The sequence below is a fragment of the Aptenodytes forsteri genome, unplaced genomic scaffold (genome assembly GCF_000699145.1).
Source record: "Aptenodytes forsteri isolate BGI_AS27 unplaced genomic scaffold, ASM69914v1 Scaffold486, whole genome shotgun sequence".
Lineage (NCBI taxonomy): Eukaryota > Metazoa > Chordata > Aves > Sphenisciformes > Spheniscidae > Aptenodytes > Aptenodytes forsteri.
The window spans coordinates 255,996-281,744 of NW_008795717.1; the positions used below are offsets into that span (position 1 = coordinate 255,996).

A 25,749-nucleotide genomic window follows, 5' to 3' on the forward strand; every position below is an offset into this window, starting at 1 on the left:
TTCCCCCTTGTAGTCAAGAAGGTGACTTTTAATATGCCTTGAGACCCATTTCCTGTATAAGAAGCTAGAAGGTGTGAGTAAAAATGTTTCAGTGGGGCTCATCTCCAAATATTTTCCCATTATCTGTGGTCCTCCTTCCAAAATGTCAAGGTGTTTAACACTTCATTTTGCTTTGTCTGGAAGTCAAGAGTAAAGAAGTTTCTCCACAGACTCTGCAAGGAAAGATGAACTACGTATTGTTGGCATGCCCAGTTGAGCCTAAATCCTTTCATAACTTCACTCTTCATCCTTGTGAGAAGCCTGTCCAAACTATAACAGAAAGGTGTTCCCGTGCACTCCCTTTCTCTCCCATTGGCAGGCCTTGCAGAGAGGAAGCATTTCCTATGATGATTTTGAATATTCAGAGCCACCAAGGGGGACACAGCTGGGCACGGAGCATCCCTTTCACCCCAGGAGCCTCTCTCCTTCCCTGGCTCTTTATTATACCCCTTCTGCTTCCTTTACCCTCAGGAAGCCAGACGTTTTTAAAGAAGAAGGGACACAGAGCTTCCAGAACACTGCGGAGACAGGCCTACCAGATTGGTGAGCACTGTTTTTAAAACACTTGGGACGTTGAGGCACATGCATGCTCACAGGCAGACTCGACTAGGTGTCTTGTCAGTGCAGAGCTTGGAGCACGGATTCTACCAATGGTTGCCATACAGAAGCAAACGGTGTTTTATTCTGTCCACTAAATAACACTGCCTTGTCAGCTAAGTTCTTATGCACCAGTGCACCGTAGACGCACATGGCTCCACAACGTTGATAAAGTTAAAATTCTGTAATACCAAGAATGTTTACATTACTTGTCAGGAGCAGCAAACATCTTCATCCACCAAGGCTTTTACCTTTTAAAAATAGAGCAAATTAGGAAGAAACCTGCTTGAAGGTAGTAGTGGAGTACAACTCTAGGGAAGTCACTGTTATGACTCTTCAGTCATACCTGCATACTTGTTTTTCCATTACCACACTAATCATCTCTAAAGCAGGCTAACTGGAATGTTCGTGAAATCTCTAAACTATCCACTACGCTTTTTTTCCAAAATACATGTACAATTATATACTAGGTCTTATTTAGGGGGATGGCTTAATCATATAGATTAATTTACAGAACTTACCTCCTATCACAGACAGGCCAAAGGGGCAGGAGTGATAACAGAGGGAGAGTAAACCATCTGTCATTTTCTCCATTAACAAACAGAAACATTAGTTTCTATAGTTTGATTCTTGTAGGAATTAAAAATAGGCAGAAAAGTAATGAAAAACCTATCGAAGGCTAGTACCTGAAAACTTCAGTCACGTGAGGATCCTCACTGAGGTTAATGGGCCTATTTTTATAACAAAAGGTTGGAGGATTGAGTTATGGCTTTACGTTCGCTTTGCATACTGGAAAAACAAGTTTCTGTACTCATTACTGAATCAATCTGCCATATCCTTAGCCTTCAAAAGACTTGTTCTTGTTTAGCAATTGGTTGTTCATGCTGAAGCCAGGTTGTCATAAATCTAGGTTTTCCTCAATAAATTGACTAAAGAGATCAACCCACTAGAATCTTATGCTACACTCTACACATCCCAAAAAACTTAACTGCAATTAGCTTACAAGAACCTGCAGTCTTTAAAACATTTTAGATGAATGTGAAGAACATGATATAGACTGTCTGCTTTATCAGGAATTGCTTAGAAGCTGGAATCTACCAGCAGGTGATCAGCTTGGAACACCTCATACAAGTCGGTTCACATATCATTGCTAACAGCCTAAATCTAGAGGACACATTAAATGAGCCTTTGGGCTCTTCTAAGCAGTGCTGGGGCAAGCATCAACAAAAACCAGCCCCTAGAATAAAGCCTGGCTACCCAAAGCATGAAGCAAATAAGAAAATGCTTCTGCTCTGAGAGCCGGAGAAAATGCAATGGGCATTTTCTTACACTAAAAACATCTTTGTGCTTGAAGGAATATAGTCCAGTATTGTAGAGACAAATGAAGTTCTAGTTCCTTCCATTGACTAACAGCTGTCAAAAAATTGACTTGCTGGTCTCAAACAGGATAAGTTTCTCTTCCTGTTCCTTCTCTTCACTTATTTCTAATAAACTGTAGTTTACTCTTCTTGGAGAATTTGTATTATGTTTTAGTAAACAAAAATCGATGTCCTATTTCATTTGACATTTTCTAAAAAATAATTATTTGTTTTAAGACATAGGTGATGACAGGGGATTTTAAAAGGCCTTTTTATATTGTCTCTGACCTGTGGCTTTCAAGTCATTTTTCTTCTGGAGACAGACATTTTTCCAAGTGACTAAGTTATGATTCTGTAAAAGGTGGAGCTTTACAGAAAAAACCTTCCTTTTGAGGCATTGCCTTTAGGGACTGCATTTCTACTGTTATGGAGACATCCATACTGTAGTTCAATAGCAGTTACACCAGTTTACGGGGAGATGAATTTACTTAAAATTCACTTAAAATTTTATTTAAAATTTACTCTTACTTAAAATTGAAGCTAAAGCAAAATGAAAAGATAAGAAATTCCATGATAACAATACCATGTCACCATGTGTCAGATTTTGTAATACTATTTGCTTTATATAAGCAACTGGCACTAATTACATCAGTCATAATATTTTACTTTCAGTTATGTCAGTATAAGCCAATTCTCGTATTTCATGAGAGCTCTGAAAGAAATAACCTCAGAACCATGTTTACCCTTCAGACTCAGTGCGCTGTCATCTTTACTGATGAGCAATGTTGTTGGCATTGATTATTGTATTGTGTGGTGTAATCTTCAGTTGTATTATTTCAACCCAGCTACAACTGTTGAATATCTTCCACTCCAAAAGTGAAAACTTTTCAGTGAATCCATATAGATTCACTTCCTTCATAAGAAGGAAGATAAAATAGAAGCTATTATCTTTACCAGTGAAATCCCATCCAACTTCTTGGAAAAACTAATGGATTTCTGGCAAGTATTGGGATAAGGTTCATTGTCCTCAGCCAGTAAAATAGCCAGGGATAATTTATTAATTAATGGAAACCAGCTGTTCTCAGGCTTCTTCTTACATTCAGTGGACACACACTAGCTTGGATTTAGAGTGAATAAAGTGCTCACGGGTTAGTACAATGGCACAGCACTTGAAGACAACTGTTATCAAAGCTTTGGTTCTGTTCTTTCAGCATTGATGAAAAAAATCACTACAATTCACAAGCAAATGCTTGCAGATGAATGTACAGACATGAATGCGATACAGGACCCAACCATCAACAACGTAATGCCTTCATGTAGGAATGTGCTCTGTAGTACATAAGCATCTGGCTTCTACAACATGGGACCTTTTCCTGTTGCGCTCCCACGGCTATCTCTTTTTCTGACCTCTCTGGTCTTTTGTCGTTCTGGCATATATATGAGTGGGAGTCTTCTGAAACAGTTCGTGAAAACAGTGGAGTAAAATATGATATCATCCAGATACAGAGAAAAAGTTGAAGGCGTTAGGCAGATCTCATGGTAACTTCAGCAAAGAGTTGAAGACCTCTAATCAAAGTCTCTTGGAGTTCATAAATGTAACATGAAAAAGAATGCTCTGCGAAATAGTGTTCTTATTTGCAGCAGCATCAATTAAAGGAGCAGCAAAAAGTAACAAAGACAGATTCTTTTGTGTTGCTATCAGATAGTCAAAACTTACATAGTCATGTTGAACAAGCCAAAAGCTACTGTAATTATTCCAGCTTTCCTCACAAGCTGGCCTATATTCTTAGGGAAAACATATTGCATCTGTTCAAAGTGATCCAGGGAAACACCACAGAAGGTAGAAGGAAGACACATTATGAGAACATGATGAAATACACTGGAGAATTTTGAAACAAATACAGTTTCAGAAGAGTGCCCATATGTTCCTACATACATCATCAAAATCAGATCTTCTTCTGCTTTAGAAAACCATACTAGTCAAAACACAGAATTCCTATTACATTCAAATATTCATTCATTGAATTACATTCATTGAAATACATTCATCAAATTACATTCAATATTACATTCTACAGAAGTTGGGTTTTAGTTGGCTAAACCTAATATGGCATTTATTCACTATTCTGCATGCTGCAGATTACTGATATGCAAAACATTCCTCTTGGCCATGAGGTGAGAAGTGGGTGACAGACTTTGTCTTTATGCCTAGCTGCATTCGTCTATTCATTTTGAAATCTGTCACCTCAACTGAATGAGCACAAGAAGAAAAATGAGAGTTAATCATAAAGGATCAAATCCATATCCCATCTTTCCTCAAACAGAAATGTCATTGAGCTTGATGAGATCTCTGTCTGAGTACAATAAGTACAGTCTCTTGGTTTTTTGATTAAAGTTTTACTTTGATAAGTTCTTTGTTGTTTTGGAGGTGTTTCTTCTTTTTTTTCTGATGTAAAACTAGAAGCTTGATTGGGATCTTTGCATACAAGGGGAATTTCTAGCAGGTCCTTGTACCTTAGTTAAATCTTTTCTTCTTCTGGGAGATCTGTTTAGCAGAAAAGAGACTTCATAAGACACAAAACTAGCACAAACCACTGTTCCCAGCTTGTGTGGGCATGGCCAAAATGTGCGAAAATCAGGGTGCCTACAGACGGCACGTAGCCTTTTGAAGTTTACAGTCAATTGCTGTAGTTTAGAGGAGCAGCTGGTCTACTTTGGTCTTTAGTGTGATTGGTGTCAGATCACTGCTAGCACTTCAGTTTTCACTATGTGTCCAGGAATCTGTAGCTCCTCTGAATCTCTGAGGTGAATCATGTCTGAAGGGGTAATTATTTCAGCATATAACTGAAATGCTTGAGGTGCTTTCAAATAAAGTAAAACAGTAGGCAAGAAAGGTTACCCAGCTCTGCTTTTGTACTCACAATAGACACTTCTGCATGTGTCTGGTGCATTATGGTGCATGTATATCTTTCTGTATCTGTGTCCAATATATCTGTAAAGCACGCAGGTTTAAGGTGCTAACTGTGATGGTTTGCATGCACAAATTTTGCAAGTACAGGTTTCCAGAAGACCTGGGTTTATAAAAGCCTGGGCTGATGCATAGAAGAGTACAACAATCACAAGTGTTTCTGTTAGTCACCCAACAGTAATAGCTGTACATGGCAATGAACAACAAGGACTGGAAATGACTGTCAGGTAATGAGGTTAATTTGAATGAATGAGACTACTGTGGCAAAGAACTTGGTGGAAATGGTCCTGGAAATTACTAATGAACTATGGATTTTGTACTGTGACAATGGCTTGATAAGTCAGTCCTAACTAAACGTTCCAGTTCAATTTTACAGGAATCACTCATTTTACTGCAGAGTGGTAGGTGATGCAGATCACCATTTGTTGTTATTTGTTTTCTAAATTAAATTAGAAAACTGAGCAGTTTAATTGCATGTATCAAACTGCTGGTGTTAAGGGTTGTATCGCAGAAAAGGCTGACAGATTTTTTAATTAATGACAGTGAAGCACAACAATAGGATCAACAGAAGTGAATTAACAGACGTTGATTTCTATTTGAAAGAGAAAATTACACTGTAATTTAGGGTACTTCAAAATGGCACTTAAAACAGAGGATTCTTTGGTCTTGACTGTACTGTAGCTATTTCTTTTGAGATAAAGGAAAAAATCTTCTACGTGGCTGATGTCTATTTTAATGAGGCTTACATCATTTCCTTGTTCAAGCTCTCAAGCGCCTGTGTATCTTTTCAGTTCAAAGACAGCTCAGTAATCAAGTGCTGCATAACAGTTTTCCACAAACTAGCTTCGATAATCAGAATTCTTCATTAATCCAGAAGGTTGTTCCTATTCTGGTATACTGCCATCCTGCAAGCCCTCTCTTCAAATTAATGAAATCAAGTGGCATGTCAACGGTTACGTCATGCATCTGCTTGCTGGATTCTACGCATGCTGCTGCCACTATACAACAGCTACCCTCCGAGTAATTTCCAGATTGTACTGCCCATTCTGTTCCATAAAACTGAATAAAGAGGGTCAGGAAATTGAGGTAGTAAAGTAGATACTCTGTTTATCAGACTGGCAAAATTAGCAGAGACTATAAAGATATACTTAAAAGTACATGGACTCTTTATGCAAAGCATTATGTCTGCAGCTTCAAAAATGTATGTACAATACACATAATATTTGCGCAGACACAATCTGCTGTAGATGGGGATTTCTACTGTTGAGAGAAAGTTTGGATTTGTGCTTATTTACCTATATGAATAGTTTCATAAACTGTAATCCTTATAGAACAAATTTTCTTAGTTGCATTTACAGAAGATGCTGGGATGTGGTCTGAAACATACAGAGTGTATAATTTTTTTTATATCAATTGCAGCATGTTAGAAAAGCACACTCCCTTCCTGTGCACAGTGTCACTCTGACTTTGAAAGTCACCAAATGAAACAGAATAGTTTTGCCATCTGGAAATGAGACTTCCCATCAAAATCTACTTTACATTGATTAAGGTATTCACCATTATATTTGAGCACCTGTTACAGTTCTGTCCATGAAGGAAAAAAATCCAAGAATAGCACTTTCACAAGACATTTTAAAGGATTTATCATAGTAAATTAGACCATTAGTCTAGCTAATCTGGTATCCTGCCCCTAGTAATGGCCAGGGCTTCAGAATATAGCTTCTGATTTGTACCTGCTCAGACAGCAAGTTATTTCTCAGCTTCACAGTGATTTGTCACAGGCCTTTTAGAACAATCTTGTCCTGTTATGCTCAGATGCCAAAGTTATTTTGTCTATTCTTTCAGAAGTTAATAGTCTTCAGTTATTTATTCCCTTTCCATGTCAATCCAAAGGAGAAGCTGCTCATTGTTATACAACAAATGAAACGAGAAGCAGTATCTTGTTATCTGATTATATCAAATATGGGTTAATATGCAATTTGAATGATAACTCCCTGCATTAGATCTACTAAAGGCAAGGAAAATGTTTGCTATGGTGTTGATTGAAGATTACAGCAGGTGACTCCTGTAAGGAATGTTTAGTGTTAATTGCAGAATCACGGAACTACCAGCCTCAAGTAGGATAGAAAGTTAGACAGACCTGAGTGACAAAAAGAAATGTGCCAAATATAGCAAAAAGAGAAAAGCCTTCTGCAAAGGCAAGGGAGGGAATTCTGTAAATGTCTCCTTTCTTCAGAATAAAAACCAAACTAGCATAATCATTCAGTTTATTACAATAAAATTTCTATCACATCTTTCATTTTGGAAGAATTCAATGCATTTTGCAACTACCTAAAGATGATATGCAGTGCTATTGGCTGGATAAAGTTTTTGTGGTAGAATTTTTAAATGTCCTGCATTATACAGATGGTAGAGAAAGGGATATATTATACAGGTCATTCTACTGGAAATGCTAAAAAAATGCACCAAGTCCAGTAATATTCAATTTTTTACATGACATGTAATAAAAAAACTGTATTATGAGCTACTCCAGTGGTATGCTACCCTCATAAACAAAGGTGTGAACTGAGTCCTCACCTGGTTTGAGTTTGGGCTTATTTTGGGTTTGGGGTTTTTTTTTTCCTTTGTTAAGTAATTTTATATATATACACACATATATATATTTGGTATGTAAGTAGGAGCACTGCCATTCTATTTAACAGCAGTTAAATATAGACTCGTTCGCTTTTTACTGTTCCTTCCATTATTCTCAAACCACAACCAAAAGCAAGCACACTTCATAATCCAGAATTAGGATGTCCCCAGACAGGTGGTCTTGCTGCCTATGAATAACTTTTAAATAATTAAGCAAGATAAAATGAAACAGCCTGGAGCAAGCTCCAGATAAGCTCCTTAGCTGCATCACAACCTAATGAGAAAAATATACTGAAAGCAGTCTTAGCCTAGTAGTAGTGGCATGAGTGTCTGAGTGTCATCGAGCTTCAGGAAGGCCTATATCGACCTGTGTAATGAATACATATTCCTTGCTGCTTTCCAATCTGCACCTTCATTGGCAAGGATTAAGGAATACTTAGCTCTTGAGAGACTTTTCCTATTACAAACTCTATAATAATCTTAAGCAATATCTTATTACATACAAATTACTACTTAGACAATTAATATGAAACAGTTGGTTCTGAAGAAGACACTGACAGTAGCCAACAACAGACTTGCTTCTTTCCTCTTGCCTTCAACAACTAATGAAGACATGTGCTGGTTTTTGGATAAAATGATCCTGAGATGTCAGAAGGGGCAGCTGAGAAAATGCCTCTGTTTCCTAAAGAACAAAAAAGGAGATGGTTTTGCTTGAGTCCGTATGTTTTATCTTCTCCCAAAGAAAACAGAGTTCAGCCATTCATTACAGGCCATTTAGAGTACCCAAGATACCCAGTACCCTAAACAAAAGTCATGGAGGTATGCCACAATACCTGCAGCCACTCGTTCCTTTAAAAAAAAGGTAGTGTATAATTCTATCTGATTGATTACAGCCTACACTATGGCACCAACAATCTGCCCTTCTTTCTGCTGTAGTTTATTGCCTACCTCTTACAAAGCAATATGACCCTAAAGAGTGGATGTAACCCAACACAAGTAGAAAAGTTTTGCAGGATAACCACACTGTGATGCCAAAGAAGATACTGCATCCGTCACTGGACATGGTGGAGCAAGGGGTTTGAGTCTTTCTGCCTGTAAGGCATAACCAGGGTGGAGGACACCTGTGGGGGCTCTGGTGAGGAGATGAGGAGTGTGCAGGGTTGCATGCACTTGATATCTCTAGTCAGTGAGGGAGCGCAGTTTTCTTGTGTCACATAAATTGTAGTGCACACAGCACCACGTAATGCTAACTGCTGCTTATATTTCACTAAACCATGGGCAAAGACAGGATGCTCAGAGGAAAGGATTTTTCTTTCTGAGACCTTTTGAAACACACAGTTTCTGTTAGTCTCTAAAAGGTCAACCAGGACTTGCACAGTATTTCTAATTTTCCTGTTTCCAGTTCGAACCCCAAAATAATTGCAGTGACTCTATCTTTCAGTGAAATATAGCCAAAGTTCCTGAAGGATAGCCCACATGCCATTTGCAGCCTGCAAAGCCTTGATAACCCATAATGGCATTTTGTGATTGTAGTGTGGCATTTAACTGAGGTGCTGTATTCCAGGTAAAGTCCCTTATACAGTCACTAGCATTATTGCCCATTCGTTCAATTGCATTCTAAGAAGGAACAGACTCCCATGAAAAACTTTCAGGATCATTAAAGTACATACTGTTGAAGGAACATTACATACAGTCGTAGCAATCGGTCAGCTTCTGGTCAGTTCACAAAAGTTAAATGCAAAGTATGCTTTTAAAATATTGGAAATTCTTTTGGATTCCTTTGGTCTTGTGTAAGTTGTATTACCGAGTTTCTCCACTGCATGCCTTGAAGCTCTGTATTAGCATCAGTACTGCTATTGGATAGCTAATGCCCACTTCAAAATTTCCAGTTTAGATCTAAAAAAAAAAAAAGAAAAGAGTTAAGACACCAAAACTGAAATATACTCAGCTTCTATCCTTCACCTTCGCAGTTATACTCTTTGTATAGAGGAACATCACAGCTCCCCTTACAGTTTCTCATGAAGGTAAATAGACACTTGAACAGGATGGATTGTGTTTTTTCAAGATGAAGTGGATGTACAGCTGGCTTTGCTCAGAGCCCTCTAATGAAGAAGATAAACAAAGGATTTACTCCCACTTTTCACTGATGGAAGTTTGAAGTGGAGCCTTATCCCCATTTTTGCACACATCAAATAAGCTAGACAGGTAGTACTGCAGCCAGCTTGGTGGCCAGTAATTTTCATGTGTCAGGTCCCTTTATATAGCCCTGTCAGTTCATGTAAATCATAATTTGTTTTGCTACTTACTGTGCAAAATACATACTTTTAGACACTTGTGTTAGTCTTCTTCAGTCACAACCTAAAATATCCCACTGTTCCTGTTGCAACGCTCTTAGACAGAAAGGTGCCAAACAGTGTGGTGTTCTCTTAATGAGATTGCAGTTCTTGACTTGAATAGAGCAGTGTGGAGTCTTAAGAAGGAAAAGATCTTACATTATCCTAGAGCTGTATCTCTTTCTTAATATACGTGTGTGTGTATATACATCTGTATGTGCGCACACAGACACTTATTTACGCTACAACTCATAATAGTTGCATGCCACTAATCTGCTTGCCTGTTCTTTTCTGTAGCCCAGATGATTTACTGAATGCACTGAATGAGGGTATCAGCCGTGCTGATGTGATCATTACATCAGGAGGTGTATCTATGGGGGAAAAGGTATGCTAAATTTAAGTATGACTTGCTACAATATATGTAAGAATTTCAAGCCAGAGTCTGTCGTCAGAGCTTCTACCTTTGTATTAATATTTATTAAAAAGGGATCTTAATTTTTTTGGAACACTTAAATGCAAATTAATTAAGAAAATAGTCTTCAATGCTATCCTCATTCCCTTTGTTCTTATTACTGTACTATAGTAGACATAGTACAACAGGGAAGATTTTAATTCTTGATGTGAGTGATTTGCAAATGTGTTTTTATTTAAGGAATGATTTATGTAGTTATGATGAGGAAGGTGCTTCGTTAATAGCACACGAAGGCAACAGACTTCTTTTTATTCTCAGAGCAGGTAAAATGTAGATAGAATAAAGCTACTTTGAAAGTACTTCGAAAAGCAACCTGAGTATATAAATAGCTCTTTCTTACTCAGCAGATCTGTTTCCTGAACATGCCAAAGCTATATCTGTTACAAAAATAGTTTTATCACATTTTGCGCCTGATAGTCCTACAGAGGCAATACATACGAGACACAGTGAGCTGATATATTTGCCTTTTGAATCATTAACAGAATTGTTGATTGAGTTCCTGTTGGTAATCCCTGTGCCAAAACCATCAAAGAAAATAGGGATACACAGATGCTGGTGGGGCGTAGATGAACCTGCAGGACATTTATTAATCATGACTTATGCGAAGGAAAACTCAGATTACTTTTTGATCCCAGGCTGAATCTGTGAGTTTGGCAGGTAAAAGAAACATCTCTCCTTTTATAACTAACAGATACTAAAGACAGTCATTAGGAGATGGCAAACATGAGTGCTGTTTTTGTCACTTTTCTGAGTAGAAATCATATTGTTGGATACGTCATGAAAATGGATAACTAGTTAAACCAGTGCCAATTACTTTCAATCCCATTATTGTCCTCAGTATTCCTAGACAAATAACTAAGGACAAGTGCTGGTCTTTAAATTGGGAATGTGGCGACATAGTACCGACACAGGAACGCTAGGAAGTGACTGGACTGCTGAACGGTCTTACAGGCATTTATGCCTTCTGGCTACTTTCTCCCCAGTCTGAATTTGAGGCAACAGCATAAAGTCAATAGGCTCTATATTCCACTGATGGTCAGCCCTCTGCTACTGAGATTTCAACAGTTTCAATGAAATAACTGTGAACATCCAAAAAGTAAATAGAAAGTAAAAACGGGGTTAATACAATCAATAATTGAGAATTCATGCCTGGCTGAAAAAAGTTGCTGCTTTCCAAGTATTTGAACACACACCAAAAAAAAAAAAAGAGAGAGAAAGATGGGAAAACTGCAAGGGAGCTTCAGATTTACTGCTTCCAAAGTCTCTTTTCACAGATGACTGTTACGTCCTGTGTCTTTAATCTCACTAAACACAACAGACAGGATACTGTGCTGCTTTCAGTATTTGAACACACACCAAAAAAAAAAAAGAGAGAGAAAGATGGGAAAACTGCAAGGGAGCTTCAGATTTACTGCTTCCAAAGTCTCTTTTCACAGATGACTGTTACGTCCTGTGTCTTTAATCTCACTAAACACAACAGACAGGATACTGCATCTTTGAGCACAGCAATTTGCAATAAAGACTAAACAAGTAATTGTTTGTTTTAATAACTGGATTGATTGTCTTTATGCAAAATCATTTAACTTGAACTAATGCACAAGCCACCCACAGTTTTTCCTTTCTAAGGACTGTTAAACCCAACCACTGTGAATTAGGCCATGTCCCCAAGAAATTACAATAATTACAGTATCCTGGAAAACTATGATTTCTACAGTACAAGTATTGATTTCAAAAGTACTAGGAGATCTCTAACTCTACTGCTAGATAACTTCCATGGCAAAAGTTAAATAACGTGATGATTTTAAGTATTTTGAACCATAAAGGCTTTTTTCCATCTTTGACATAGAGAATGTTTTAGTAGTAGGTATTTGTGGGGTCCTCTAAGATTCTGATGCTGCAGCTGACTTTTAAGTAAATATATTACTATGTCTTCATGGAGTCAGGTTTGGCACCTAAAATGAGTCTGTTCTTCACCTCTTCTTTTTGAAAATACTTTCTTTCAAATACTGGAAATTCCCCACTGGACTGTAGCACTTTCGGGATATGAAAAGTCTTTCATCTTCACTTGATATTAATTAATTGCTTTGAACGCTTAGATGATGTAAGCCACTTTGATGTTACTTAATCGATTTTCTTTTTTGAATTTAAACAGGACTATCTTAAACAGGTGCTGGATATTGATCTTCACGCACAGATTCACTTTGGCAGAGTTTTTATGAAACCAGGGTAAGAAATCTTTCTACTTAGGCAGCATAGATGGAGGCTATATTGGGCCAAATATCCTATAAAAGTGCCTCAGTAGATTTCAGTTTTCCAAATATACTATAAACCACATGGTAGATATATATGGGAACAGAAGCAAAATCAGTCCTATTCAGATTAGTCATCATCTTTATGGGTGAAATTAACCGGAACAGAGAGATTACTTTTTATCAGTAAGAGATATTTCTCTGATAACTGTTGCAAATCAGGTTTGGGGACTGGGGGGAAACCAGCATGCTATAAACATGGCCACAGTCTTCACTGTGATCACAGAGCTCAGATATTGACATTGTTATGAAATAACCGGGAAATATAAGGACATTTAACTGCTGGTTTGCTTAACGAGCATCTCATTTCACTTCAAAATTTGCATAAGTCATATTCCTACAAACAAGTAATTTCTTGAGAGAGGTGGAGTGACAGCTAATTTACAAAGTTTTATCTAATTGGCATATTGAGCGTAGTAATTTTAAAGTAAACACAATCTTTTATGTGTTTAGTTTGCCTCAGAAAACTGTTTCAGCATTGCTTTCCTTTGCTGTAGCACTGCTAATTAATGAGTCTGGAAGTGTGCTTTGTAGAGAAGATGAAAACTACATGTATTGAAAATAGACAGTTCCCTTTCACAGTACAGTAGCAGAAAGATGTCTACAGCTCTGCCTCACTAACCATGGAGTGCAGTTTGTTTGCAAGCTAGGTTGGCACGGTCCAGTAACACAAGGCCAAGTGCAGCTTTCGGGAACGATTCCCTCTAGCCCGTAAGTGTTGCCAGGGAGCAGAACAGAAAGTGAGTGTTTGCTGTGAAAACAAATACTTTTACTGTCTCTGCATACAATCCAGCAAAGAACTGCATGTGGGTTTGGAGCTTGTGCTGCTACTACCACCACCTCCCTTCCATAAAAGGAACAAGTGAGCTGAAAGCACGTTTCTTCCCATGCTGGATGTAGCCCAGGAGTGGAAATTGCTCGCTGCTTCTGTCATACTGCTACAACTGATGTGGGGAAGTCCCAAAAGCGGGATCTGTACTCCAGCCTCCGCTGCTGACAAGAATGGATAACCTGATTTAGAGAATTCAGAATATTAAATTCTGGTTCTGCCTTATCTGAAAGCGAACGTAATTCTTTCTTCTAGTGATCCCTCTGTAGACTTGTAGCAATAAACTTTTAATAACTAGCCAGAAAAGCTTTAAGAAATGTTCTTTTCCCCAAACATCCATTTTCATTTTATGCCATAAGAAAGATATTTCTTACTGCTACCAAAGCATTTGGTCATGTAATCTTACTGAGAATGTAAGCACTCTCATTTTCATTGGCTGTAGTGCAATAGCAAATACTGTGTCTTAGTTTTTTATAAATTCTGTCTTAAAAGGCCTTAGACATGAATTGTGATTGCTATGTTGGGAAAAATTCCCTTGGGTAAGTTCCAGGAGCGAAGCCAGAATTTGCATTGTATGCCTGTATTTTGATGCTACATGACTGCAGAGTGATGCCTGGGATTTACCATTCCTCCACTTGACCTGAAAGTTGCTGAGCTATTGTAAGGTTGTATCTTGTCTAGCAACATCGCCAGAAGAAAGTACTGGAAGACTTTACCAATGATGGTGTTGAAATCTCATATGAAAATTCAGAGTTTCCAGTAAACGTGAATTAGCAATTAGATTTTTTGCACCTCAGTTTGTACACTGGTTATAAGATTTGGAGGTCTGGCAAATAGTTCCCATTATGTTAGAGACATTTTAAAACAGAAACTTCGAACACCAACTTCCCCTGGTAAAATAGGATATCGATTAGTCCTAGCAGATAGAAAACTAGGTAGTAATGATCAAAATGTGGCAAATCTCCAAAGTTGCTGCTGGTCAGCAACTCTCATCTGCTGACCAGGTGATAGTTGTTAGCTCAAGATGAAGCCAAAGAACTCAGCCTAATTATTTCTCCTATAAAGTATAATTTCTAATGTTTAAAAGGATGATATTAACATAGGTACATAGAAAACTTTTTTTAATGGATGAGTCCCTTTTCTTTGCCAGCCACATTCCTGAGCCATCACACTACTGTCCTATTTGTGTAACTGTAATAGCCCTGATAACAAGTCACTAAAGATCACTCAGGAGCAGCTCTGAAAGGTAGAGAGCGCTCTTTGCTGATAGACCTAGGTCCTACCTGACTGCAGCTCTGCCTGTGTATCTGAATTTGTTCATCTGCAGACTAGCTAGCATTTGCTGCTCTGAAATACTGCTCCGTTGTCACTACTGCTGTAGACAATGGAGTAAGGGAAATGAGAGTTACTAATGTTACAAAAAATTTGGAGAGCCTTATATGAAAAACAAATAGAGCTCTGTAACTGCATAATTTCAGTATTACTTCTTTGTTAATTGGCTTCTAGCATGAAGACAGGATTTAGATTTTTGATTACTACTTCATCTGCTCTTAGATGTTTCCTCACCAGAAGCAAAAGAGTCTACTTAAAACTTCATAGCTGAATACCAAGAAAAACTAATTGTTCTGTCATCACAAAGAGAGGATTATACCCCCAGTATGGAATAAGCAGCAGGTGCTAACGAACTGCGGAGAGAGAGAGATATCCTGTTTTGTTTTCTTTCCCAAATGTTTTAAATAATAATAACATAATAATGTTCAGTCAAAGTCTAGTGCTGATATTAAATAGCTTTCCTTTTCCATAGCCTGCCAACAACTTTTGCAACTCTGGATATTGACGGCGTAAGAAAAATAATCTTTGCGCTCCCAGGTAAGACGTTTTGTGGATTACTTCTGTTGCTGTGCATAGATGACAGACATGAAACAGAATAGTGACCTTTCACAGCACCTATGCCTGGGGTTGGCATCCCTAAGGAAGGTACATGTAAGGTTTTCCCAGAAATTGCCAGAAGAGACGGACTTACAGGGGTATACTAAGGAGTTTGTTCTTGTTCCTGTCCTTAGAATTTGCCAGTGCACAGGCCTTACGATTTCTTCCATCCAACAATTTCGTTGGGTTTTGTAAGTGGTACTATACAGGGGTGTTTTTTTCCTACAGCTCCCTCCACCTTCACAGTAAATATTCTGTGCATGTAAGTCAGTGCATCCACTCTGAAGTATTGAAAATGGAGACAAAAACGAGGGAGTGCCAAGGAACATGTCACATATCTTTTTTTATCATGCTCGTACTGTGGAACCAAAAGAGGGCAGCATCGCTTCACCTCCTGCGTGCTGCGTCGCCTTGGGAAATCGCCACGTTCCGAATAAACATTTCCTTAGGGATCTGGCTACAAAACTCTATCCTCCTAGATCAGGAGGAATTTATTTTATTCTTATTGCTCTGGCTTCGCATGGATTTCTGACTACCCAAGGAATCCTGTTCTTGATAAGCTGGTGGTTTTCAGAGGTATCTCTAGTGCTTTTTCTCTCTCCTGTTTTAGTTGCTGCAGTACATTTTCTTCCAGGGGAGAGATCAATGGAGCATCTGTCTGATCGTAGTATTTATTTTAGAACTGTCATCTAGGGAAGTCCAGATGTGTGAGACAAATGGTGTTTGACAGATGTTGGTCATACACCTCTCTTGTGAGTCAACAGAAAACATATAAATCAGTAGAATTCTCCTCAGATTTGTACTAAAGCATTTTGCCACTCTGTTAGGGAATTGAAAGTTATTTTTCCATGGGTCTTGGAAACCTTAATCATGAATCAAGAGCCCTATCAGCTAGGACCTATACCTGTGCACAGTAAACCCTGCCTCGTCCCCAGACAAATCTAGGCGTAAGACAAAAGGCAATGGAGGAACAGAGGTAAATGGTGGGGCCCGAGGAACACGGGGCAGTTCTGGTCAGAGCGGGATTTCAGCACACCATCAGCCAGAGCGTGTAGCTTTCAACAGGTGTACTTGCCACATGCCACTCCAGTCTTGAATGAAACGTTTCCTGTACATAGAATAAAAAGCTCTTCAGAGTCCTTTAGAGTGCAATTGCTATAAAAAGATGAGATCGCTTTCAGCATTTCACAGAGTAAGTCAAGAGGGAGTCACCACCAACTGTTCCTTGTCCTACAGGCAACCCTGTGTCAGCTGTTGTCACCTGCAACCTCTTTGTTGTTCCCGCACTGAGGAAAATGCAGGGTATCCTGGATCCTCGGCCCACCATCATCAAAGCCAGGGTAAGAATCTTGTCCTCTATTTAAAAATTCTCTCAAGATGTTGAAGCACAGCTCTTTGAGCTTTGAAAGGCTGTCTTGTTTGGGGCATCTGAGCCCTAGACTAATGCTGGCAAGTTGAAGGAAGTTCACACAAAACAGAGGTACATTCTCAATCTCTGTTAATGGTAATATTCAGTCCCATAATTTCTAAGAGTTAGATGGCCATCTAATGGAGCAAGATACACAGATGCAGAGGCAGCCAGTTGCCAGTCAGGCAGGAAGGATGCTTTCCTGTTTAAAAAAAACATTTGTTTTAACCTGTGGTAAAAAATGCAGAGTAATCTGGGAATACCTAAAGGGTTGGATAGTTCTGTTTTAGCAATAGAAAATAAAAACTTGAAAGCCTTTCTGTTCTTGAGTTATTTATATAAGTAACCCAGATGACCCCCACCCTAAGCAATGTAAATCCCTTAAACTAGTCATTTCACTCTTATAAGAAATCAATATTGTACCTGTTTAATATAGATTCAAGGCATGTTATTATAACTTATTATTCTTCTATTTTTGATTCAAATAAAGTACCAAGGACCACATTACCTTTTATAGTTTTCCTAGTGTTCTTGGCTATGCACTTTTCTCTTACTGCTTATCCTGTGTCTCTCTTTCACACTTCCTCAGGCATCCAGATTTTTCTTTCTCTCACAGCTAAAATATTCTAAAACAGAGAGCAATTTGTAGTGACCCTCACTTTTGCATGAATTTTCCAATGTGTTCCATTAAATTCCATTGTGAGCCATCCTCCGTATGTCTTTTCATTTCAAAGATTGGCTATTTCCCTTTTGTCAGAGCGAGCAGGATTTTGAATGTGAATAAAATTTTTATCTTTATGCAGTGTAATCCAGAGACCAGAAATGATAAAGCTTTTTTCCAGAGAGATACTATCTTTAAACTCCCAATAAAGGAACAGCTTTGGAATATTCCACTTAATGCATATAGACTCTATCATACACTTTAATATTATAATAGCACAGTTGTATTTCCCTTAAATACTGCAGCCTCTACCTTCTACAGCTTTTGATCTTGCACTAGACACCATCTGACCTCAAAATGCAAGTTTTTAAAGAGACTGTTTTTAAGGACAAACAATTGAGCCGACGATTCCGTTATCTTAGACAGTGCAATCTGAATGCATGACATTTTCATCCTTTCTTTGCTTCTACAGTTGTCATGTGACGTAAAATTGGACCCCCGCCCAGAATATCATCGGTGCATACTGACTTGGCATCACCAAGAACCACTACCTTGGGCACAGAGTACAGGTTAGTGCCCAGCCACACAGACTGACAGACACACTCACACAGGTCCTTGCCTTCCTACATATACGTCTAAAAACAACCAAGCGTGTGCACGTTTTTCCATATAACCTTCCTTATGGAGACTGATTTGCTGACATACTTGTGCACATGCATACATGTACATGAGTATAAAATTCAGTCATATGACTTACCAACTTAACCATTAAAACTTCCTTCATCTGAATAACCTGCCTTTACACACACACACAATACACCTGTATGCTTGCATATGTGCACACATTCCTTTTTATAAACATCCACCCATGCTTAGTTGCACTCACAGGCACATTTGCTTACTTTTGCTCTTGTGCATGTACTAAACAAACACAAGTTGGTAGGAACAATACAAATAAAAGAAGCGTGATTCTAGCTGAACTGGAAAAGTAGAAGAGATAGCAGAGGCTGTTACATGTTCTCTTAAAGCAGACTAAGACTTTTATTAGTCATGTTTGCCACCTAGGGATACTTCTGCATACTCAGCTCCAGTTGAGGTAAATACTGTATCTGAATACTTTTTTAGCTGTATACTGCTAGAAGACCGACTGCCAGTTTCTCAAGAGATTCAGGTCCTTAAACAACTAGTTGTCTTTTTGCTACATCCAAATTGTTCAATACAAAGCACTATATATAAGTCTCCACAGGGAAAACTTTAGCTCAAATGCATCTTACTGTTTACTCAGAGAAAGTTCTTACCATTGACTCCCAAGATCACACAGCTTCTGACATGCTTCCAGGTGTAAGTCAAGGTATTACTTGCAACTATAACGCTGTATTTGGTTTAACTCTGTTTTCCTGTGCACCGCTTCTTTCCTTACGCAAGCAGACTGTCTGGAATGATTTCTCTGTCAATCTGGAAGTTTGAAAACCAAGAAACTAAAGGGCATGACTTTTTATTGCATTTTCATTTTTTGTCAGTATTACCAATATGATACTGTTTATCTTCAGGCCATGTTGTGAAGCTCAGTGTCCCAAAGAAACCCATTCCTTTGAGGTGGTATATGTTACGGATTTACACAGCCGGCTGCCATAACAGGGTCCGGCCCTAGGATCCTGCTGAAAAATGTAAAGTCCGAGTGAAGGTTTCCAATTCTTCTTTTATTAGTTCTCAGGTTACAGCCCGAGCTGGGTGCCTCTGGAGAGGGACCCCTACCCCAGATCACGCCCTCCAATTATACCCGTACCACCCAGCACCCGATCCCCAAATCCAATCACTTAATTCTGGTCGGTGGTCTCTTGATTTCTTACTGGTTTTCTTTGTCGCTGGGCTGGCCTTCTTCTGAAGTTACCTCATTCTCTTGGAATTGTTTCCTTGGTCCTTCTTCATTCTGCTCACATCTGCCAGATTCAGCTAGTTCTGTGTTAGCAGCATTAGTTTTATCGAAAAGTTTATTCTCTGTCAGCTCTTGCGGCCTAAGGCTTCAACTACTTTAGCTACTAGTGCTAAGCTACTAATGCTAAACGAGACTATTCAGAGAGAAGAATACAGTTAATCAAACTTATTCTATAACAGGATATTAAAAAGATTCTAGACTGTGCTGGTTTTAGTCTTTGTACAATCAGAATTAGGTATGCAAATTGAAAAATAAAGTAATTTTGATAGGATTAGAAATTCCAACAGAACAGCAATTTACTGTGACAAGATACGAGGTACAGATAATGTGGAAGGCTGCGTAGGAAAGCAATCAGCAGGGGGAATGAGAGTTTTGAGAGCCAGAGCGATGAGAGGCTGACGAATTCTCTACAGAGTTCTCTGTTTCCATCCACCTTGGAACAGGGAGATCCCAGCTCTGTGAATAAGTTAGCAACATGGACATCTTCGTAAGAACAGCTCTTGTTTCCCACGTGGTGTGTTGCAGCATTCGAAACTAACTGAAAACTTAACTGAAATTTTTCTCTCGCTCTCCTGTAGGGAATCAGATGAGCAGTCGTCTGATGAGTATGCGCAGTGCCAATGGACTGTTGATGCTACCTCCAAAGACAGAGCAGTATGTGGAGCTTCACAAGGGGGAGGTGGTGGATGTCATGGTCATTGGAAGGCTATGATGTCACCAGCAAGAGCGAAGCTTTGATGCATGTCCACATATCATTGACTGTATCCTGTAATATGCAACGGCACAGCTAGTTTTTCTGATTTGGATAAAAGTTGATCAGTATAGTCAACATCTTGAATTATATTTCAAATGGAATTTAAATAAATACCTTTTAAAAAAAACTTTAAAACAAATCTTAACAAAGAAATTTATTCTGATTATATCAAAGCAACTTTTTCCTTTCCTTGCAATTGCTTTGTGTGTTCAATGCTAGTTCTAATAGCGGTAGCTTTTAGTAGACAGCAGTAGGTGCCTGCAGAACTTGTGTTTTTTCTCATCTTTAAGATACAACTACTTATGCTCTTAAAACAAGGCTGTCTGCTTATTTATACTAGCGTAGACAACACTTGGATTTCCCTTATTAGTATGCTTCATAACCGCTTCACAGAGAGCTTCTGCTTGTTCTTTATCTTGTATCTCGTGTTGATGTGCACAGTGCCAAAAGCAGAGTGGCTGCACTGGGAACCCAATGAAGCCCCGAGGTTTTCTCACCTCGCTGCGCATTCAGGGATCTCTCTTGTCCCGGCAGCCACCCAGCTCAGTACTCTTGGGCAGTAACTGGATACCTTTTATTTCAACAAACAAAAAAATCGCTTCCTTAAGTGCTGACAGCCTTTTTAACCAATACATTTAAAAATGTACAGAACTAAAAACTAAAAAAAATCAAAGACTGATCTTGTACAGATATTAGTGTTACCAGCATTCGTGTGGAAATTAAATGAGCAAAGAAATAAAACTAATGTTAAACAACTCTGTACCATAACATTTTCTGTAATGATATTGAAACTTAAATGAATAAAAAAAATCCTCAATCATTATTTAAAATTTCACCTGTTTAGCCTTGTTGTTTGAACCAAAAAAACAGTGGTTTAAGAGGGTATTTGGGGTGGGGGAAGAGGACAGGAAGGAAGGGAAAATAGTATATGGAATCTACTTCCCTCATGTACAGTATCACGAGTGAACTGAAAATACAGAGTGAGCTCTCTCACTCATCTCCCAAGGGACAAAATGGAAGCAGCATTTGGGGGGTTTTACAATTGGACTGGTCAAAGCTGGCGAATACTTTTTGTTCCCGTCTAAACTGCGTAGCAGTTGCAAACAGCCCTTGTGCTGCACTGTGTGGAATTTGATAGAGCATTCTTTTTTTTTTTCCATGAGATTCTCTTTTTGATACTGGGACTATTTGGCCCTCGCCAGATTATGTATTTTGGTAATTTCACATTTCATCTGGGATTAAGACCATAGCAGTGCCCTGCAACACCTTGCTTCTTGGAATTCATGGGTAAAATGCTATCCCATCAACTCCATTCATGAAGCCAGAACATTTGTCTATAGTATTTTTTGAAGACTTAGTCAGGGAGGACACAGAAAACTGGGTTTAAGTCCTGACTGCCAGGGTGGACCGGAGCTGTAGTTCTATGATAACCGCAGAGGGCATCCCTGAGGCTGGTTTTAAAACCAAACTCTTTGTTTGCTGTGCAGCAGCCTGAATACTCCTTGCACAGGCCATTGCCAAGGTTGAAGGCAGGTGGGCATACACCGTGTTCAAAGGCACCCCAGGGGCTGATCTTTCAGAAGAATAGTAACACAACTTGCTGATCATATTTCTTTGTTCTGGGCTACATGTCCACATTTGAGATCTCTCTGTGTAGCAGCAGGATGGTACCAAATTAAATTCATGAATGCCTGTATTTACTGTACCAATCCTGTAAACCACAGAAGAAGGAGGAGAGAGGAGAGCTAACTCCTCTCTGAGAAATAATGTAAGAACACTGCCTTTTATAATCCAAAGGATTATTATGTAGTTAGGAGTTATTACAGGCAGCGCATATAATGAAAATTGGAAATTTATAAAGGACACGAGTAACAACAACCTCAGGGAAGATTGTTCATGCAATTGGAGATGCTAGACAAAGATAAAAGAGAGATGTGAGGAAACCTAGCCAGACATATCTTGGGTCTGGTTTACACTAAAACCATTACTCAAAACAAATGTGGCAGAGAAGAGTTGGCACAATGCTGTGTATAATGCACAGCTCTGTTGAAACCGTATCTCGGCATCGTAACACTTAACTACCATTGTAACGAATAAAGCATTTAGAGGTTAATCAAGATAACTTTTTTCCAAATCACTGATAATATAAACTGCTTTAGCCACTCTACTGTCTTTTGTAATCCCCTCTGCCCAGCGTTCAAAGTTTTATGGAAGAAAATAAGCTTTGCAGTTTCTGAGAGAGATGCTCACAGCCCAGCCTTCGTTAACGCTGAAAGCCATAGCAGTATGTTGGAGAGGTAACTCTGGGAGCTGTATAATAAATCATCATTACAACTATGTCTCAATTATCAAGCCTAAAATCTAAAGAATTTGCCTTGGTTGTTGTAATATAAATGGATATAAATAGATACATTTAAATCACTTTTTTATTTTTAACATTCCCAACTCACGGTTTCAGGGAAGGTTGGAGGCTTCAGAAAAGAAATCAAGGACAAACGGATCTTCATGTATGTGGTTACTTTGGTTCAAGGACTGAGACTTGCAAATGGAAACATTTTAAGGAATATTTTCACTGTTTTTACCTCTCTAGACAAGGTTTTAGCACAATCAAAATGGTAACTTACTTAACAACAAGAAGCAATGCCAGCAATGACTGAAGATAAGGTTGGTATTCCAACATTTGTAGTTTTCTTCTTTTTACAGCATTTTCTTCAGCGCCTATACATGGGAATGATCATACGCAGTGGGCCTTCCGAGTCCCACTCATCCAGCTGGGATAATCCTACAGTGACCTACAAATCCTACAGCAACTTTTGTATCCTGGCTAGCTGGTACCAAAACCTTGATTGCACACCTGGACGTGAAACATCATTCAAAAATTGGCTGTATTCATTCAGATAAATAGAAGAATAGACCAGCCTGTTCCAAATACTAATTTCAAGACTTTAATTACAATGTTAATTCTATCTTGATATTAAAATATGCTAAACGTGAAATGTCTTTGATCTGTAGGTAGTTATTACAGATCTGTATGACTCCAGAGATTACTAATTAATGTGGAATCTTTAGCCTTTTTGATTCTTGAGCTGAAGGGCTGCACTTAAAACATATTACAACATGGATACTGCTTAAGGACAATATGCAACTGGAATCACCCTGCAGGTTCTGTCTTTGTCCTTCCCAGCTTGCCGCTCTGCACCAAGTGCTAAAGGTTGTCTTCTTTGACATGTCTCAGTCCAGAAGCCATGCTGCTTGCCTCAGGCCCGGTAAAGATGGTCTTCAGGCCACGGGCAGTCGGCACGTACCCTGCACTGACCACAGAAGTGCCCAGCATAGTGACTGGATCCACCTTTTCCTTCCGGTTGCCTTGGTTCCAAGTCTGTCAGTGTTGGGATGGCACGTGCCAGCCTCGTTGCCTTCCTATGGCAGCAGAGTTCAGGGCCTGCCTCAAGTCACGCTCAGGAAAGCTCTTCAGGCTGACAGCTCTGCCAGCACTTGCAGGGCGGGAACTATGTCTGAGAGCTGAGACTTCAAGTGGGACATCTTATTTTGGAAAGCAGATGCCAGGCTAAGATGGCCCACCACTTCCTATGGCCCTCCATTATGTTCTAATACTCAGCTTCTGAAAAATAGCGCCATCACCTGAACTGTTTGTGAGGTTTTGTGTTAGACAAGAAAAATATACATTAAATCAAAATATAAGAAACATATCACAGCTTTGTTTTCTTACATGATAACAGCACTGAGGTGTTTCCAGGTACCCGTATTTGCAGTTGACAAAGAGAAGACAAGCAAAGTAAGGGCCGTAAGTATTGGTTAATGCTGAAGACACATCTCTCAGGAAGTGCATAAAGATTCATCAGCAGTCAAGTTCAATGGTTGTTTTAAAGGCAGAGTCTCGTTCTTGCATACATTTATTTGGTATATTTGGATATACAGCTTTGTACTTCGCCTGAGGAACTAGGTGGGAGAGTGTGAGAGCATCAAATGAGGAGTCGGAGCCCAATTCAGGCTACGTTATCAAGCAGTAGATCGGGCTGACATGTAATGATCCATATACTCTTCCTCTTACCTGACAGGAAACTAAGAATAAGAAGGAAAAGGGTAGATGTTGAAATGCTCAAGCATAAAATTTGCCAAAAAATTTATTTTTCCTTAGCTGGAAAATTGAAACTAGTTTTTAATATCAGAAAAAAAGCATCAAAATTGTCTGTCATTTATGATGACACTTTCCAAACATTTCTAATACACTTTTATCCCAAATAAATTCAGGAATATATTCTCAACCTAATATTTCTTTTGTGAGGTTATTTTACACGTTTCCCAAAATACCAGGTAAGAAACACTTTGCTTAAATGCTTTATATCTACGGTAGTCTCCTTCCTGAAGCTAGTTAAAGTCAGCTGGCGTTACTCCCATGAAAAAGCTGAATTTTAGCACTACAGGCTAGATGGGGAAGGGCATTTATGCCTGTAGTCAAAGAAAGCAGAGACATTTCTAGGAGAGGGGGCCAACAAGGCGGTCAAAGTCACAATTATTGATGAAGAAAAAGGATTTGCAGTGGGGAGAACAATTGCAGCAGCTGATGATCGCTGAAGCAGCAACCTGTTGAATAGAGACAAGGTATAGTTTCCCATAGCAGTATTTGGCCAGTATGTTGCAATTAAGTGCCTTCACCTCATGATGAAGAACATGATCTCTAATTGTTTTGGCAACGAAATGGTTTGGCAACCCCTTCGCCTTCCTAAAGCCAGCCAGCCTCAAAAGACACAACGCAGCATTTGCACCCCGTCAGCATGATACTGTCAGCAGCTGAACTTCTCTATTTACTCGGAGTGAAAAAATCCACATTGTTGTTTCTTCTATGTTTACTTTTATGGGATGTGGTTTGTTTTTTTTTTAAGACTTGACTTTTGTTTTCTAGTAAGTATATCCCAGCCTCCACCCGGAAAGGTGAGTCCCCATGCTGGATTTAAACTCAGCATTGAAATGCAGACACTTCTTGGCTAACTCATGGGGAGGAAAAGCCTGTGGGTTTTGCAAATGTTACAGCCTCATGATGTGCTGCTAGTTGCATGTTTTCTGAAAGGGCTTAGTGACTCATATCCAGCATTAGATTAAGACTTGCTCTGTGCATTCGTGCCATATTGCACACAAGCTGACAAAGCTCTTGGAATAGAAAGCCTTCGAAAGGGAGATGCACAGATGCTCGGTAGCTCTCTAGTTGTCAGAGTGGTCTGGCTGGCATTACTTGCTCCATCGCAGCACTGTACAGTGACATCCAGCATGCTCTGTCCCTATGCAAGAACTTCTGCGTTCGCATGGACCCAATTTGGGTTTAAAAATATAGGCAGCCAACTTAATTTTTGCAGAGTTAATTCACAAGCAAAACCAAAACCTGACTGTACGTCAGTAACTCCACAGATAATCTGAACATACCAGAGGAAGTAAATGCACTGGCATGATCTTGATAATCAGGGATTCAAAAGTAGAAGTAAAGTAACTTCAAAAAAAGTATACGA

General features: G+C 39.0%; 1 protein-coding gene across 1 annotated transcript in view; it reads left to right on the forward strand.

The window, feature by feature from the left end:
- The window catches only part of GPHN (gephyrin), a gene marked incomplete at its 5' end in the record, with an annotated part of 204,284 nt that extends 183,222 nt beyond the window's left edge, over nt 1–21,062 (forward strand). The window contains 6 exons of the mRNA XM_009283545.1: nt 10,227–10,314; nt 12,554–12,627; nt 15,344–15,408; nt 16,705–16,808; nt 18,010–18,106; nt 20,052–21,062. Of these exons, the coding sequence (XP_009281820.1) occupies nt 10,227–10,314; nt 12,554–12,627; nt 15,344–15,408; nt 16,705–16,808; nt 18,010–18,106; nt 20,052–20,185 (562 nt within the window). The remainder of the gene's footprint in view (nt 1–10,226; nt 10,315–12,553; nt 12,628–15,343; nt 15,409–16,704; nt 16,809–18,009; nt 18,107–20,051) is intronic.
- Between the last annotated feature and the right edge of the window lie 4,687 nt (nt 21,063–25,749).